Below are 17,097 nucleotides of genomic sequence, written 5' to 3'. Positions count from 1 at the left end.
TTGAAGTCTCAGAAAGTTAATAAAATTATGTCAATTTCATATAAACAGGAGCAAGAGTAAATAACTTAGATATATTGTTCTCTGGTTTCCAGCTTTGCTATTCTAACAAAACAGACTGTACAAAGTTGACTAAACATAAATGTCAGAAAAACATGTTTTAACATCTACTAATTGAAAGAAGGGATAAGTCTAAAATGGCCAAAACTCTCATTAAAAAAGCAATGAACCTACAGCTAGTCATCACAATTTTAGTACCTGAAGACCAGATTTTTCCCTCTATGTTCTTTTACAAGGCATACATATCTTCATCGGATCAAGAATCCGAATTATGAAAATGATCACAATTGATAATTCAATACCGTTTACTGACTACTACTATGTGTGAAGCACTATACACTTTACATACGTGATTTATGAAAATCACTACAGTGTCCTTGCGGGATAGGACTATTCCTCAAACAGTATTATTTGGTAAGCTCCAGGATATTAGCAATTTCATTTGTCTTGTTCACTAAAAAGGAAAGTGATCACAGGGAGGAAAAGTAACCTGTCTAAAGTCATTCAGCCACCAGGTGACTAAATGTGCTGTGTGCTTAGTCTCATCTGACTCTTTGCAACCCCAGGGACTGCAGCCCGCCAGGCTCCTCTCTCCATGGGGGTTCTCCAGGCAAGAATACTGGAGCAGGTTCCCATGCCCTCCTCCAGGGGATCTTCCCAACCCAGGGATCAAACCCAGGTCTCCCGCACTGCAGGTGGATTCTTTACCATCTGAGCCACCAGGGAAGCCCTGGTGACTGAATGGGATGGGATTAAAACCATGGCAGGCACCTAAATTCCTGCTTTTGTCTAAGATGATTATCTATTCATGAGAACTGATGAACTTCAACTGAACTTCTGTTCCATCTGGGGTAAGAAAGAAACTCAGCCTGGGGTATGTTAGAAACAATTCAAATGAACTGCCAAGAAATCTTCATGTTTCTGTGTGCTCCTATTCTTCAGATGGCTTTTTATTATGCCAGAGTCAAAGGTAATTTGTGACGTTTTTCACATTGGCCTTGACGTTAAATGCTAGGCAAAGGTAAGAGGTACCAAGGCAGATAGCTTGACTTTGGAAGAAACAAGGCTTATTGCAAACTCGGTGGTAAAGCTTCTCATTAAAGTAACTTCAATGACTTCTCGTAAGTTACCTCCACTATTGATTTCTGCTTTTAAAAATTTCTATTCCTGACCCTTGAACTTCCATAAGATATCAAAACTACCTATGTAACCACTATCTTTTTCCACCAAGTCTTAAGCACGCATTTAGAGTGGTGACGATATGAAAACATTGAAATGTTTCTAAACCTTCATATAAATATAAGCATGGAACAGCTCTCAAATGTCAGAAAAAACAATATTAGTATTTATCATTTGACATCAGCATAAGAATTAAAATTCCACCAAATACTTTGGAAAGCACATGGTCCAAAATCCCAATTTTGGTTTTACTCACACAACTGAGAGGAAATACATATACTTCTTTTAAACTATATAAGTTTGAAATTATGTTGTAATATTCTGGAATGATAAATAAAAGGTAATTCATCTCAAAAGTTTAGTGACTGCTTTGCCAGATCTGCTTTGCAATTTTGAAAGATGAGGAAGACTTAGCTAAGAAAAATTCAGTTCTCATCATCAAAGCCTGGTTTTAAGATTTCCAGGACATGTTCATAATTAAAATCTGATTCTCAAATAAGCATTAAGCATTCAAATAAGGAGATTAAAGGGAGTAAGTAAGGCATTATCTCTGCCCTCAAATAGTCTCAAGTCTAAGGAAAACTAGATCTAGGTAAAAACAAAAAATACTTTGAAAGCCCAGATTAGAAATCAACATCACCTTCAATGAGATGTGTTTCTTGATTGAAAAGTGGAAATAACTATTCATCTCTATAGTTCCAGGGAGCCCTGTGCATTCAACACAATGTATTCTAACTGAACTCATGAGGACATTCCTTTGCTTATAATGTGAACCCCTCTAAGGGCATGTCTCCACTTTATTTATGTCTGTATAAGTACCGGCCAGGCTTCCCAGGTGACTCAGTGGGTAAAGAATGCACCTGCAATGTAGGAGACGTAGGAGATGCAGGTTCGATCCCTGGGTCGGAAGGTTCCCTGGAGGAAGGCACGGTAACCTGCTCCAGTATTCTTGCCTAGAGACTCCCATGGACAGAGGAGCCTGGTGGGCTACAGCCCATGGAGCCACAAAGACTCAGACAGGACTGAGCAACTGAGCATGCACACAAGTACCAGCCACAGAGAAGATACTGAATCAATGCTTGTTGTAGGACTGGCAAGTGAATGAAACCAAAATTTCCCCTTACTGGAGTAACTGCTACTTTCTCCTCTGTAGCTCCAGAAAGTGTGTAAGCACATGTACCTTTCATGTACATGCTTCACGCCAATCATCAGTTAAATCAGACCAGGTTATAGCATGAAAACTGAGGGAAACACGCGCTTAACATCTCTAGTGACTGGTGAAGCTCTCATTTTCAAAAATGACTGACAGGACTACAGATATTACAGTGCATGTTGCTGTAAACATTTGATTAATTCTATACAGGCAGTCCTACAGATAATTAGGTGAAAGAAGAATCTCTTCAACAAAAATATATCTTTGGTCTAACCCTTTGGAGGACCAGGTTATAAAACAAATGTGATCTGATTGCGGAAGCAAATTTGACCATCCTCCCATGAACTGACTCAAGACAACTGCTAATCAAGATGAGCTACCAAGTGAGATTCTTTGGAGCCATGAATTTAGGATGGGTTACTTTTGAAGATAAAGATCCTAGCCATAAAATTCTACAACATGAAGTCTCATACAGGAAGCCAAGACAGAATCAAGCTCCATGGCATTCTGGATTTGAGGGAGTGAGGAGCTGAGGGAAGAGATTTGAAATCCAGAAGACATGTTGATCTATCAAAGGAATAAATTAAGAACCAGAGATGGAAAGAAACAAATACCAGATACAACTTCAGTTATTCTATAGTTTGCCCCTGCAACTCATATTCCAGCACTGTGTGTGACTAAGCAGAATATTAGATATTCAAACTTTGCAATCAAAGATCATTTGAAAATGTGACTATGTATTTTTGCTGCTAGCCTTAAACAGGACATTGGCAATACAAAAGAATCAATTGTCCCCCTTTCAGAAACTACCTAACACCAGAGAATGAATGGGATAGAGATGTGTACACTGCAGTAAACTTCCTTTCTGTTTTATTCTAACTACTTGGTAGGAAGAGAGGGAACATTTTTAAATAGTGACATGAATCGACAGGTGGAAGTCTCCATGCTCAAGTTACAGATCCAAGTTTGGATACCATTAAGGTTGCTTTTTTCCTTTTTTTTTTTTTTTAATAGATTAAGATATTGAGACACCCATTTGAAAGACACAGCCCCAGAAAAGTAGTAAAACCAGGTTTAAATCAGAAAAAGTTGAGAATTTTACAATTCAAAGTAGGTATATTTTTACTTACATGAATAAAAACTTTAAATAAATACACATACACATTCATCTCAAGTCCAATTTGGCAGACTATAAAAGAGACATCTGGGAACTTGATTCCTAAGACATGACTTTACAGTATTGCTGCAAAATCAAGCACCCTTTTGAAGCTTTAGAGAACAGTTAAATCCCTAAAATATCATTCTGAGCCTCCTCTATTTTCACAAGGGAAATATGCTAACACTAATCTTGCTTCCAGCTACTGTTCCTTTGGCAACTAGCACATGTAAAAATAACAGATTCTTGATTTCTCCACCCTCCACTTGATAAACAGGTCTTAAAAAAAAAAAAAAAACTCAGTAACATTTCAAGCCACATTTTAGACCTAACATATCAATGTCCTAAATAAGAGTGTATACCAAAATATACTTTTTTTTTTTGCATGACTAAAATATTATGTTCCAAAGCTTCGCCATCTTCTAACTGTATTATGAACAGAATGTATCTAAGGAAGTGTGAAAAACTGGGTTGGAATGGTAAGGGGGGCAGAAAGAAAAAAAAAAAAAAAAACATTTACAATCTGTTCCAATTCTCAGTTTTAAAAATTTCAATATGGAATTTGGTTAGACCAATGGTTTAGATACAGGACATAGTTGGAGTCAAACTGCTAGACACAAAATTAAAACCTTTAATGTTCAACCCTACCTTTCTGACAGCTTTAGCTCCTACAATCTAGGACGTAGGGGCTACGGTGCTGAGGTGCTCTCCACAATGAGTGATCTCTCTTTGGCTCTTAATGTCCAGATGCTACCACACAGCCCACGGCATCTGCTGTAGGCACTCTCCAGTGTGTGTGGCATGCCTCCCGTCACTGTGCTTGCCCTTCAGGAGGACTTTTATAGAAAGTGTGCAGAGATGGCTCTGTGGGGGTCATACCCTCTCTTCTCTGCAGATTATGTGTGTTTCTAAGCTCAGTATGGATAGCTTGGAAATGGTTAACAACACAACGCAGTTAATCATTGGTGGAGAAGCTAAATTTCATGGCCTCACTACACATCTCAGCTAGGATAGGTTCAATCTCCATCTACCATCACGGATAAGTCATCAGTTTGCCTACTATACTTGGGGAGAAAAAGAAGTGAAGACAGACCCTATCCATCCAAGTCAGTAACGTCAAAATTAAAAGTATCAACTGACTTTGGCATGTATGTTGCCCCAAAATAAGTGGAGTAATTCAAACATATTTGGAAAATTCAAACTATTACTTCCTTCAAATAAGATAACTCAATTAAGAAATTAATAAGTATGATTAAAGAAATATAGAGAGTACCCTAGCTTGTTTGACTAGTGAGAATTATTACAAATTAAACAGTATATCTCAAATTATGGGAAAATAAGATTTGTAGTTAGGTTCAGATTATTGAAGTGAAGTTATTTAACAGCAATGAGTCTTCAACTGCTTCTGTTCCTGCCACTCATTCTTACTACACACAACTCTCCTAGGCTCTGTACATCATCTATGCTGTTAATCACTATTGTCCACTAACACACACAAAAAAACTCTCACCTTTGCCAACATGTAGGTATGGACTGTCCTTTCCTATCTGCTCTCAGTATGTCCTGCAAACATGTATCTTAGATTATACTTGCAGCAAGACCGACAACAGGTCTGTGAACTGTGAATGCAGTATCTTAGGGGTTGAATTTTGATAGAGCATTTAAAATAATAAATAGTTTGCCACATTCTTGTTAATTTTAATGTATGCAGAAGAGCAAGATAATGTCCAAGTACTGCATGGTCCAATTTCAACAAACCTTTCCTTTAAATAAACAAATGTACTAACACAGAAATACCTGTCATTATATTCATAAGTAAAGTAATATTTCAGCTGAATTGAAAGTTTATCCTTCCTGCCGTACAATTACCTTACTGGCGTAAAAATCTACAAATTCTAAATCAGGGCCTCTCAACCTCAGCACTACTGATATTTGGGATCAGAAATTCTTTGTTATGGGGCCTGTCTTGTTAACTAAAGGGTATTTAGCAGCATCTCTGACCCCCTAGGTGGCAACAGCACCCACCTCACAGCTATAACAACCAGAAGTATCCCCTGTGCCATGCTTAGTCGTTCAGTCGTGTCCTACTCTTTGTGACCTTATGGACTATAGCCTGCCAGGCTCCTCTGTCCATGGGATTCTCCAAACAAGAATCCTAAATTGGGTTGCCATGCCCCCTTCCAGGGGATCTTCCCAAACCTGGGATCGAACCCAGGTCTCCTGCATTGCAGGCGGCTTCTTTACCATGTGAACCATCAGGGAAGCCCAAACGTCATCAAACGTCCCCTGGGGAGCAAAAATGCCCCCAGTTGAGCACCACTAGTCTAACCAACACCAAGTCCTTTAATCTACAGTCAGTATAGGACAAAATCTTTGACCTACAGAAGCTGCCACGTTACATAAGAACTGAAACTAAAGAGAAACGCATTAATTACTGTTTCGTAAGGAATTATTTGCTTTCCTACACACCTGCTTCCTTTTATACAAATGCTATCTCAGGGCATAGGAGCTCTGACCAACACGTTTAGATGAGCCATTCGCCAGCTTTCTCAGGTTTCCACCCTTCGCTTCCTTTGCAGCAGGCCCACGGTTGACCCTTGTGCTCTTCGGTCCAACAGCACGGCACTGTCAGGGGCGATGCTCTTAATTCAAAGTCGAGCTCCCCACACAGGCCTTCTCGCTAGGACTCCTTGGACACCTCTTGCTTTTATAGACTTGCAGTTTCCACTGAAACAAGTTGTGCTGCATACTTCCTACTATGGCTGTAACTATGTGACCTCTCGGTTTCAGTTTGTCAGTAATTTAATTTCACTGAAGGCTGAGCCCAGATACTGATTTTGCCTTAACACTTTAGAGGTGGCGTCTCATGAGACAGGCTGCAGGCAAGTCTTGCTCAGGGCACTTTTGAAATTAGAAGCCAACAAACATGTTTGACTTAGTCCCACAGCCTACTTGAACATTGGCTACAGAGGTTCAAAACAGTATGATTTTGAGAGGGAAAGACATTTCTTCTTCATGGACGGCAACAACGGAAGAAAAACACTTTCAGAATCAAAAATGTCTCTGCCCATCTGATAGGTGTTATGAGAGAAAGGCGATTAGGAAAAATAAATTCATCTATATAGTTATTGTTCACGGAAATTAAACATGACCTCAAATACTGCAGAAGTAAACGTGCCAGTTTGACGATGAAACTTAGGATCTCTCCACAGTCTTCGAGTTAGTGAGAAATCCCAACAGACTTCCTTGCTATGTACATTATTACTGCTGTGCCGTTTAGAAATGCTTAATCAACAGAACTAGAAGCACATAGATGCAAAATGGCCTGTTCATTTAAAAAATATATCGTTGCTTTTAAAAGATTAATCCTACCCGGATTTTTAGCTTATGCTGCTAAGAGACAATATATACTATAAAAGATACTTATAGATGGGGTTATTCTTCTTTAGGAAAAAAATTGGTCATATTTAATATTTTGCAGACAGTTTTTTAATAACTTTAAAGCTCTCACAACAGGGCTACTAACCATTCAAACTCAACTCTGAATTGGTAAAAGCTAATTTTTCCATTTCTATGATTTCTATAGATAGAATAAAGGTGTTTGTTTTTCCCCTTGGAAAAAATGCTAATGAGGTTTAAGAGCCACGATAAGGAGGAAGTCATTATTACAGAATTAAATCATCTTCCTGTCATACTTATCTAGTAACACAAGCTTATTCTGATTCACTGAAAGCAAATTTAGATTTATAAGAAAAAAATCTTACAAGAGTTTAAAACCAGATTCCTGAAACCATATACTCACACATAAACAGCATTTTCCATCTAAAACACAACACAAACACCTGCGCACATTTTCACACACATCCCCACTTTCACTTTCTCATCCATACTATTGAAAGAGTGGGTAAAAAAGTTCATTTTTAGAAATCAGACACAATTGACAAAATTCTTCAGTGTTGCATGTTGGTCCCAGGCGCTGCTGCTTTCCAAATATTGTCTCTTTTCTAACTATCCCACTCTCATTTTTATGTTAGCAATTATGTCTTAATTTCAAATAATTGTTTTCACTCTGTAAACTAGACTATAACCTCTCCATTTTCTTTATAAATATAATAAGCCTCCTCACTATTAGCAACCAAACACAACCATGTTAGACAGGCATTAAAATACAAACCACCATTTCGGTTAATATAGAGATTTAAAATAATAACATATCATGGTCTCAATTACAGACAGCTTCACACTCACAAAGCTATTTCTTAAATGGTTTGGTTTGGAATACAAACAGAGGAAGACAAGGAGGTGATTTTTCAGTTAGAAGAACTCTCAGAAATTATTCACACCAGCTACAAGCCCTAAAAAATAAAAACAACATATAATAAACCAGTGAAACTTACTTGACAGTGACTCGATTTGATAAATCCTGTAGATCCCCAGGATGGAAAAGCTGGGCTTCTTTCAATCCAATCTGTTCACAAGCTTTCAAAAAAACGTTTATATTATCCTGTGAAAAGAAGTGGAAAGTGACTGCTTAGCTGAGCTCTCTCTCAGACAAAGGTTACCAATTTTTATGATATAACTTCCCAGCGTCAAAGTCCAATTATAGCTGGCAAAAAAAAAGGAGGAAGAAAGGCCAATGCATTCACGTATTTAAAAAAAAATTATACTAATCTGTGGGCATGTACAGCCTTTCAGTTTTCCGGAGCATAAACGGCAGTGTTCTCTGATGCCAGGCATATGCCGTTCCTGTGATCTTTGTGACTGGCACGTTAAACATTACCTGTTAGAGGACAAGTGCCTGGCCACCGAGCAGTAACCTACACTTTGATGTCAGGTCTGCTCTGCAAACAAACGCCCTCTTCCCAGCTTTGCACGACAAGCTTCACCTCTCCTCTTTAAAAATAACTCCAGCTACTGACATTCACCCACCCAGAAACTGTTGGCAGGGAGGAAGGGAGAGGAGGAACATTCTGTTTCTATGATTACAAATTACAGAACGACTGTGGAATACCACACCTGGAATCTGGGTTTGGTTGCTGAGCCGGCTCTTGACAGACAGAGAAACCGCACTCTAGGACCCGGGAGAAGCCTAGTGTTCATTGGCTGAGCCGCAGGGTCGAGGTGTGGTCCTTCCTCACGCCCTGCACCTGCCTCAGGAGTTGCCTCCGCAACCTGAAAATCTCGGTGGCCCTCCTATCTAATTTCAAAACTCAAATCCTCCATTCACAGACCCAGGCTTCTGGTTCACGTCAACGGCCACACCCACACTAACAACAGGGACACACGCTGGTCGAGCAGAACTGGCTGGAGCTTCTGTCTGTACTCTGCATCGAGAAAGAAAACCCTTGATGGGGTTGAACTTGGGCTGCGGCCATGGGACTCTCCACCTCGGATTTGTTAGGTTCTCAGGCAGCAAGAGATTGGCCTCCTAAGACCTCTCTGCCCTCCCTGACAGGTGGTCATGAGGGAACTGTAAGGGAGGCAGCTCCCAAGAGGAGCTGCCACGTGGAGACCGGCAGTTACTCTTTCCCATGTTGGGAAGGCAGGCCAGGATGGCAGAGGAGCGGGGAATCATAGACAGGGAATGGAGGACAGTGAAGAGGCTACATTCAATAGCTTGGATTCTTGAAGAGTGAGGGGATTTAGGGAAAGGGGAACAAACGTATGGCAGAGGAAGGCAGTGCTGTTAGGGAACTCAGGGGACAGTATTAAAAAAAAAAAAAAACCTGTTTGTAATGGCAGGAAATTATTCTAGTGTATTATCAGTAAAAGGCAGCGTGAATGACCTAGCTGAAGGCTGCAATCCATGATTCATTTTAAATAAGAGGTCAAAGATTAAAGGAACTTAATTCAAAAGTTGAACAGCTCAATGGAAGGCATTCAATCTGACTTTGGCCGGGGCAGGGGCGGTGGGGAAGGTTGTTAATAGTAATGTATTGGCAACATACCAAGGGGGCAAAAGTGATTATTACGTTACATTCACATAACTTTTAAAACCTATACAATCTAATTACCAAACAATTCAAATTACTGGTTCTAAAACTGATCCTCAGAGAAGCAGACAAGAACAAATGATTTGGGGGGGGGGGGGTGTTAGTGTCTCAGTCTTGTCTGACTCTTTGTGACTCTATGAACTGTAGCCTGCCAGGCTCCTCTATCCATGGAATTCCCCAGACAAGAATACTGGAGTGGGTAGCCATTCCCTTCTCCAGGGGAGCGTCCCAACCCAGGGATCAAACCCAGGTCTCCTGCATTGCAGGCAGATTCTTTACTATGAGTCACACAGGAAAGCCCCTACAGAAGTAAATCTCACTTCAAAAAGGAAAAATAATTCACTAGGAGTCTTCCCACAAATTCAATTTGCTTCTGAATGTTATAAAAAAAAAATAATAAGTTAAATTGGAAGTAAACACATTGAGCTGACAGCCAAAACAATTCTTCACATATTTTATAAAAACATAATAGCATTCATCCAGTTGACAGAGTGGTAAAAAACAGATAAAGCCACACATACCTCAAAACCCACCCAAATATTTAGAAAGAAACCACTTAAAAACAAAAGGGACTATATTTCGTTGGAGACAAAGAAAAAACATACAATAAATATGATCAAATTCTGGTTCTAAGTAAAGCCTTTACATTAAAAAGCAGAATCTTTTAAACAGTTCAGTGATGCTCACGTTTAAAAAAAAATTTTTTTTATGAACAAAGTCTCAAATGGCCTATGCAGCAGGAACAGGTTGTATGAAGATCAGAATTGTAACCTACATTGTGCTTGCTGGACTTGAGCCCGCTGGTAATTTAGTTTTTGTAATTTCAAAGGACCTAGGCAGAGAGTTGCCTAAGGGGAGAGACAAAATTATTAAATAAAATTTTCATGTCTGTTGAAACATCAAGAAGCCACACCCAGCTCAACATATTAAAAGAGAAGGATTTAGTCACTATTTAGTGGAATCATTTTCCCTTGAAACTAGTAAAGATAAATGCAAGTTAAAACAAAGGGCAAGCCTAAAATGAATCTTATCTCATTGAACTGGTGGCCAGCACAAGTCAGCTCTGCCACTCACCAACTGTGTGGCTTTCAGAAACCTTAATCAATCTTTCTGGCCCCATTCACTTCATCGGTGAAATGAGTGAGTTGTGAATCTGAAACCCACTACACCAAAGGCTTCCCAGGTGGCTCAGTGGTAAAAAATCTTCCTGCCACTGCAGGAGATGTAGGAGAGATGAGTTTGATCCCTGGGTTAGGAAGATCCCCTGGAGAAGAGCATGGCAACCCACTCCATATTCCTGCCTGGTAAACCTCATTGACAGAGAAGCCTGGTGGGCCACAGTTCATGGGGCCACAAAGACAGGCATGACTGAACCACTGAGCATACATCCAACCCATTACCAAGGAAAACACCTCTCTTGCAAGGGGAGGGAAGCCCAGCTCTCCCCTAGCTCAATCGTGCATGCAAATATCTCACAGTGTAACTTGCATAAAAATCTCAAGTCAAAAGCCTGAACTAAATAACTGCAATTCCTACCCCATGAGGACCCAAAGTAGCTTCACAAAAATAGAAACAAATAAATGATCCCTGAAAATCTGCAATAGCTCGTCTTAGTTTAAAATTTTTCTATGACATGAATAAAACCAGACAGTATATAAACAGAAAAGGTTATTTTTCTGAAGATTTTCATATTCTCTTCAATCCCTTTTCCACCCCCTTAGTCTTGAATAAATTATAAAGGCAGTCATAACAGATGTTGGGTGAAGGGACTCCAGGCAAATGGGAGATTAATGAATTAGGAATGGTACTCACTAACAACTGAGCCAGGAGGCGTACTCAGTCACTTCAGTTGTGTCTGACTCTTTGCAAGCTATAGGCTGTAGCCCAATAGGCTCCTCTGTCCATGGAATTCTCCAGGCAAGAATACTGGAGTGGGTTGCCCTGCCCTCCTGCAGGGGATCTTCCTGAACCAGGAATCGAACCTGTATCTCCTGCATCTCCTGCATTGCACGAAGGTTCCTAACCCACTGAGCCACCTGGGAAGCCTGAGGCAGGCAAGATGATGAAGCTACAAAAATTTACCAAGATTCCTAGGTTTCTATGAGTCCAGTGTAATACCTCTGTTGGTTATCTACTGCTTCACGGCAGATTATCCTAAAACTTAGCAGCTTAAAATCACAGATATTTATGATTTCACATAGTTTCTGAAGGTCAGGAATTTGGGGGTGGCTTAAGTTGCTTCCCTGATGGTTCAAAAAGTAAAGAATCCACCTGCCTATGCGGGAGACACAAGAGACATGGGTTCCATCCCTGGCTTGGAAAGATCTCCTGGAGGAGGGCATGGCAACCCACTTCAGTGTTCTTGCCTGGAGAATCCCAGCAAGGACAGAGGAGCCTGGTGGGCTACAGTCCACAGGGTCACAAAGAGTCGACACAACTGAGCGACTAACACTAAGTTGCATGCTTCTGGCTTGGAGGTCTGTCATCAGGTTGACAATAAGGTCCGCTGGGGCTACAAACTGAAGACCTTCTGGGGCTTGAAGGAGCCACTTACAAGGCAGTAAATCAAGGCTGGCTGTTGGCAGGAAGCCTTAGCTCTTAACCAAATGGAAAGCTCCACAGAGCTGCATGACTGAGTGATCCAAAGAGAAAGCAAGACAGAAGCTGTAGGTTTTCATGACTGAACTTCTTATACTTCAGATCAGGTTACATCAGTTCAATTCAGTTGCTCAGTCATTTCCGACTCTTTGCAACCCATGGACTACAACGTACCAGGCTTCCCTGTCCATCACCAACTCCTGCAGCTTACTTAAACTCATATCTATCAAGTCGGTGATGCCATCCAACCATCTCATCCTCTGCCATCCCCATCTCTTCCTGCCTTCAATCTTTCCCAGCATCAGGATCTTTTCCAATGAGTCAGTTCTCTGCATCAGGTGGCCAAAGTATTGGAGTTTCAGCTTCAGCATCAGTCCTTCCAATGAATATTCAGGACTGATTTCCTTTAGGATGGACTGGTTGGATCTCCTTGCAGTCCAAGGGACTCTCAAGAGTCTTCTCCAATACCACAGTTCAAAAGCATCAATTCTTCAGTGTTCAGCTTTCTTTATGGTCCAACTCTCACATCCATACATGACTACTGGAAAAACCATAGCTTAGACTAGATGGACCTTTGTGGGCAAAGTAATGTCTCTGCTTTTTAATATGCTGTCTAGGTTACATAGGTCAGCCCTATTCAAAGTAGGAAGGACTATACAAGGATGTCAATAGCAGGTGGTGAGAATCACCAGAGACCACTTTATGGATTTGATAACACAGCTCACATTCTGGCCCCAAGATTCATGTTCTTCTCACATGCAAATACACCAACTCTCTCTCAAGGACCTAAAAATTCTCATCCTTTGATAAGGTGACCTCAGAGTCCAGAATCTCATCATACAAGTCAGATCCAGGTATGAAGGAGGCTCCTCAGGTGTAGTTCCTTCAAAACAGCCCTTGAATACAGTTCTCTCAACTTGAATGCCAGGAAACTAAAGCAACAAAGTTACTGCCCCATACACCCAACACACAATGGTGGGACAGGTGTAGGATAACCAGTAAACTCTCTAGTTCAATGTGTGCCAAAATGAAAGGCACACTGATCCACAGAAATTCTGAAATCCTGCAAAGCATAGGTTGGTGGTCTTTCCTTAGAATTCAAGGCTGTGGAATATTTCCTTCATGGTTTTTTGCTTCACTCTCTGCACACTTTGTTCCATCTTAAAAATTATCTTTCCCTTTCCTTGGAAAGTAGCTCATGTTTGCAGATAGGAATTTTCTCAGTCGGCTCCCCAACTGTAGAAGTTTGGGGGATCAAATGTCCCTGTATTTTGTAACCTTTTGTCCCTTTCTAAGTCTGTAAAGTTCCTGCAAATACAATTCCATCAAAAATACTATATGTCTTCTGTGAATCTTATTGGATTTCGCTCCATTAGTCAAAAGCACACAACCACAAATCCTTACAAGACAAGCCCTTTTGTATCTTAGTCTGCTGAGATGACTAAGGGACACCACCCCTTAAGCTTCTTAGAAGTCCTACTGCTAGACTGAATAGATTTCCAAGGCTCCATGTGGGATCTTTCTAAGATCTTAAAGGATTTAACAGCCACACTCTCTCAGCTTCACTTTTAGATTACCTTATTTTCCCACCAGTGTTCTGAATTTGATCTTTGCTGAAATTAATTTTTCAATTTTTTTCTGAAAAAAATCATGATTTATAATATAAAAAGCCTGATAATTATCAAAACCAGCAATTCCTGTGGCCCCTAATGTTTATCATTCCACCCTCACTTTCTCTCTTATATTTTACTATAATCAGGAAGAGAAGGCCAGGCAGCACCTTAACACTCCACTTGGAAATCATTTCAGCTGAAGGACCTAGTTAATTAGGCACAATTTACAGATATAAGGGACTATCAGGTGAGAATCATTAGAACCACTTTAGAAGCTGGCAACAATACTCTTATAATAAAGCACGCAGACTAGACATTAATCTGGAGCAGAAAGATAAACTGTTTTAAAGATGGTAACTTTGAGATATCCATATCAAGAATCCCAGCTACTAGTAAATTGGGTTTGGAGGTCATGGGAAGTTTTGAGCTTAAAACATGGCTTGGGGAAATCAAGCACACAGTAGTAGTAGCTGAAATTAAGGATATGAATGAGCCATCTTAGGAAAAGCAAAGCAAATGAAGGATTCAGTCAGACACCAATATTTTTAAGTTTAAAAAAGGAAAAAAAAAAATAGCAATCAGAGAAATCAGAGGAAAAGCAGAAGTAAACAGCACCGTGGAAAAGAAGGGAAGAAAGGACTTCCCTAGCCATCCAGTGGTTAAAATTCTGTGCTTCCACTGCGCGGGGCATGGGTTCAATCCCTGGCCAGGGAACTAAGATCCCATATGCTATACACAGCGCAGCCAAAAAAAGAAAGGAAGAGAGAGTTTCAAGATGAAAGAGCCATTTGGTCAAATGGAGCTACGAAAAGTTTCAACAAGGCAAGAATGGAAACTATCCAAAGACTTTGATCATCAAATGGAGGATCCTCAGTCAACATAAACTCCAGACGTATAAGGAGTAAATAAGTGAAACTGAAGATTAGCCTGATGCAAAGACAGACTCATTTGAAAAGACTCTGATGCTGGGAAAGGTTTAAGGTGGGAGCAGAAGGGGACAACAGAGGATGAGATGGTTGGATGGCATCACCGACTCAAAGGACATGAGTTTGAGTAAACTCTGGGATTTGGCGATGGACAGGAAGGCCTGGTGTGCTTCAGTCCATGGGGTTGCAAAGAGTCGGACACGACTGAGCAACTGAACTGAAGATTAGCCATTTACTATAGAGCAAGAATCATCCAAAATCTCCCCTTCTCAGTGCCAGCAGACAGTCTTGTCTTTGATTCAAGTTTCCCATCACCCCTCCCAAAGCTACCATCTCCCAACCCTCCAATTTAGGACCCTCCAGTGCTCTGTTTCTGAAAGGAGATGAGTGGGAAAAGCAGTTCTCACGCTTCTTCTCCTGGACCCAAATGTAGGACCATGTTCTACTTCCTCCCAGCATTTTCCAGGCTTAAACATGAACACAATTAGACATTTCTGTAGAGTCTATAGATCAGATCAAATCAAAGGAGGTCAAATTCCTTTCTAACTCCATTATAAATCCTGAAAAGAGAGTTATGAGAAAGTAACATGAAGCCAACAAGAATTTTCTAACAGTGGATCCAAGGGTAACACAGGACTTTGTAACACTTCCCCTTAGAACCTTTCATCTCATTTTCCTTCATAAAGCACTTATCCAGTAACATATTCTCATGTCATCTAAGGAGGTTCCTGTGTTCTTTTATCAGAGATAATGGCAGCTGGGGAGCATGTCAGGAGCCCAGAGCTGAATGAATCATATTTTAGCAAGTTCTTATCAGTCAATATTTTGCTATTTTACTGTTTTCCTCCTCATCCCACACCTCCACTCCTCACTCCCAGTCCTCCCCATTAAAAGATAATTTCTCTCTAGGTACATACCCTAAATAACTGATTTTCAAACAAGTACAGTATATGTATATACACATTGATAGCAGCACTAGTCACAACAGTCAAAAGGTGGAAACAGCTAAAATGTCAATTAACAAATAGATGGATAAACAAATTGTGATACATCCATACAATGGATTACTCAGACATAAAAAAAAAAATAAAAGTACTTACACATGCTATACGGTGGGTAAACCTCCAGAATACTGCAGTAAATAAACCAAAGAAGCTAGACACACAAAGATCACATGGTCCATTTATATGAGGTATCCAGAATTGACAGAGCCAAACAGAACAGAGATAGAATGTAGATTATTGGTTTCTGAGGGTAGAGAGGAGGGAGGGTGAAATGGAGAAAAAACAATTAAAAAGTAAGAGAGTAATGGGAAGTTTTGGTGGTTGTGCAACACTGTGAATATACTAAATGCCACTGAATTGGTAACGTTAAAATGACTAATTTTATATCATGGGAATTTCACCACCATAAACCATGGTGTAAAAGGTGCTTCTGCAAACTCTACCCAATACTCTGCAATGGCCTATATGAGAAAAGAATCTTAAAAAATGTGGATACGTGTATATGTATTAACTGATTCACTTTCCTGTACACCTGAAACTAACGCAACACTGGAATCCAACTATACACCAATAAAAATATAAAAATAAAATAAAAAGGTGTATTAGCATTTATATCTGAATTTTAGAATCACCTTGTTAATTTCTGACACTTGTTAACAATTCCAGAATGTTATCAGGTATGTGCCAAGAAGAAGTTGTAACCATTGCTGGAAATTGAAATTTATTCATTCTAAAGTCTATGCCTTAGAATAATGGTCTCCTATCACTCATGTCAGAATCACCAGAGAGGCAGGCAGAAAGTAATCCCTCAAGTTATGCTGTGCTGTCACCTACCGTCACGTCAGACTCTTTGCAATCCTATGAACCGTAGCCCAACAGGCTCCTCTGTCCACGGGATTCTCCAGGCCTTCTCCAGGGGATCTTCCCAACCCAGGGATCAAACCCAGGTCTCCTGCATTGCAGGCGGAATCTTTACTGTCTGAGGCACCAGGGAAGTCTAGTGATGCTGAGGCACCAACAAATTGAAGAAGAGCTGACCTAGACTGTAGATACTCAATATGAAGTCCACAAACCACAAGCCTTGGCATCACTTGGGAACCTGTTAGAAATGCAGAAATGCTGTATCTCCACCCCAGCTCTGAATCGGATTCCATATTCTAACATACTCCTCCAGGTGATTAGAGCCTTTGGAGACAAGTTTTCTGGCAAATAACAAGGAAGCAACTTCCAAATATGATCTAAAACAGAGTTTATCCTTAGTGCGGACATGAATCACCTAGTGATTATAGAGATCACCATTAGACCGCCACCAAAGTGCCTGAATTCCATTTTTATGATACTCTAATCATCTCATGCGCTAGTAAAGTAATGCTCAAAATTCTCCAAGCCAGGCTTCAGCAGTACGTGAACCGTGAACT

The 17,097-nt window shown here is 40.3% G+C and overlaps 1 protein-coding gene across 1 annotated transcript in view; it reads right to left on the bottom strand.

Annotated features, from left to right (window-relative positions):
• The window catches only part of LMO7 (LIM domain 7), a 104,224-nt gene extending 95,579 nt beyond the window's left edge, over positions 1–8,645 (bottom strand). Inside the window, exons 1-2 of the mRNA XM_068984293.1 lie at positions 8,562–8,645; positions 7,943–8,049 (exon numbers count right to left, since the gene is read on the bottom strand). Of these exons, the coding sequence (XP_068840394.1) occupies positions 7,943–8,049; positions 8,562–8,645 (191 nt within the window). The remainder of the gene's footprint in view (positions 1–7,942; positions 8,050–8,561) is intronic.
• Between the last annotated feature and the right edge of the window lie 8,452 nt (positions 8,646–17,097).

The sequence above is a fragment of the Capricornis sumatraensis genome, chromosome 12, assembly GCF_032405125.1.
Source record: "Capricornis sumatraensis isolate serow.1 chromosome 12, serow.2, whole genome shotgun sequence".
Taxonomy (NCBI): Eukaryota; Metazoa; Chordata; class Mammalia; order Artiodactyla; family Bovidae; genus Capricornis; species Capricornis sumatraensis.
This window is presented reverse-complemented; position numbering and strand designations above follow the sequence as displayed.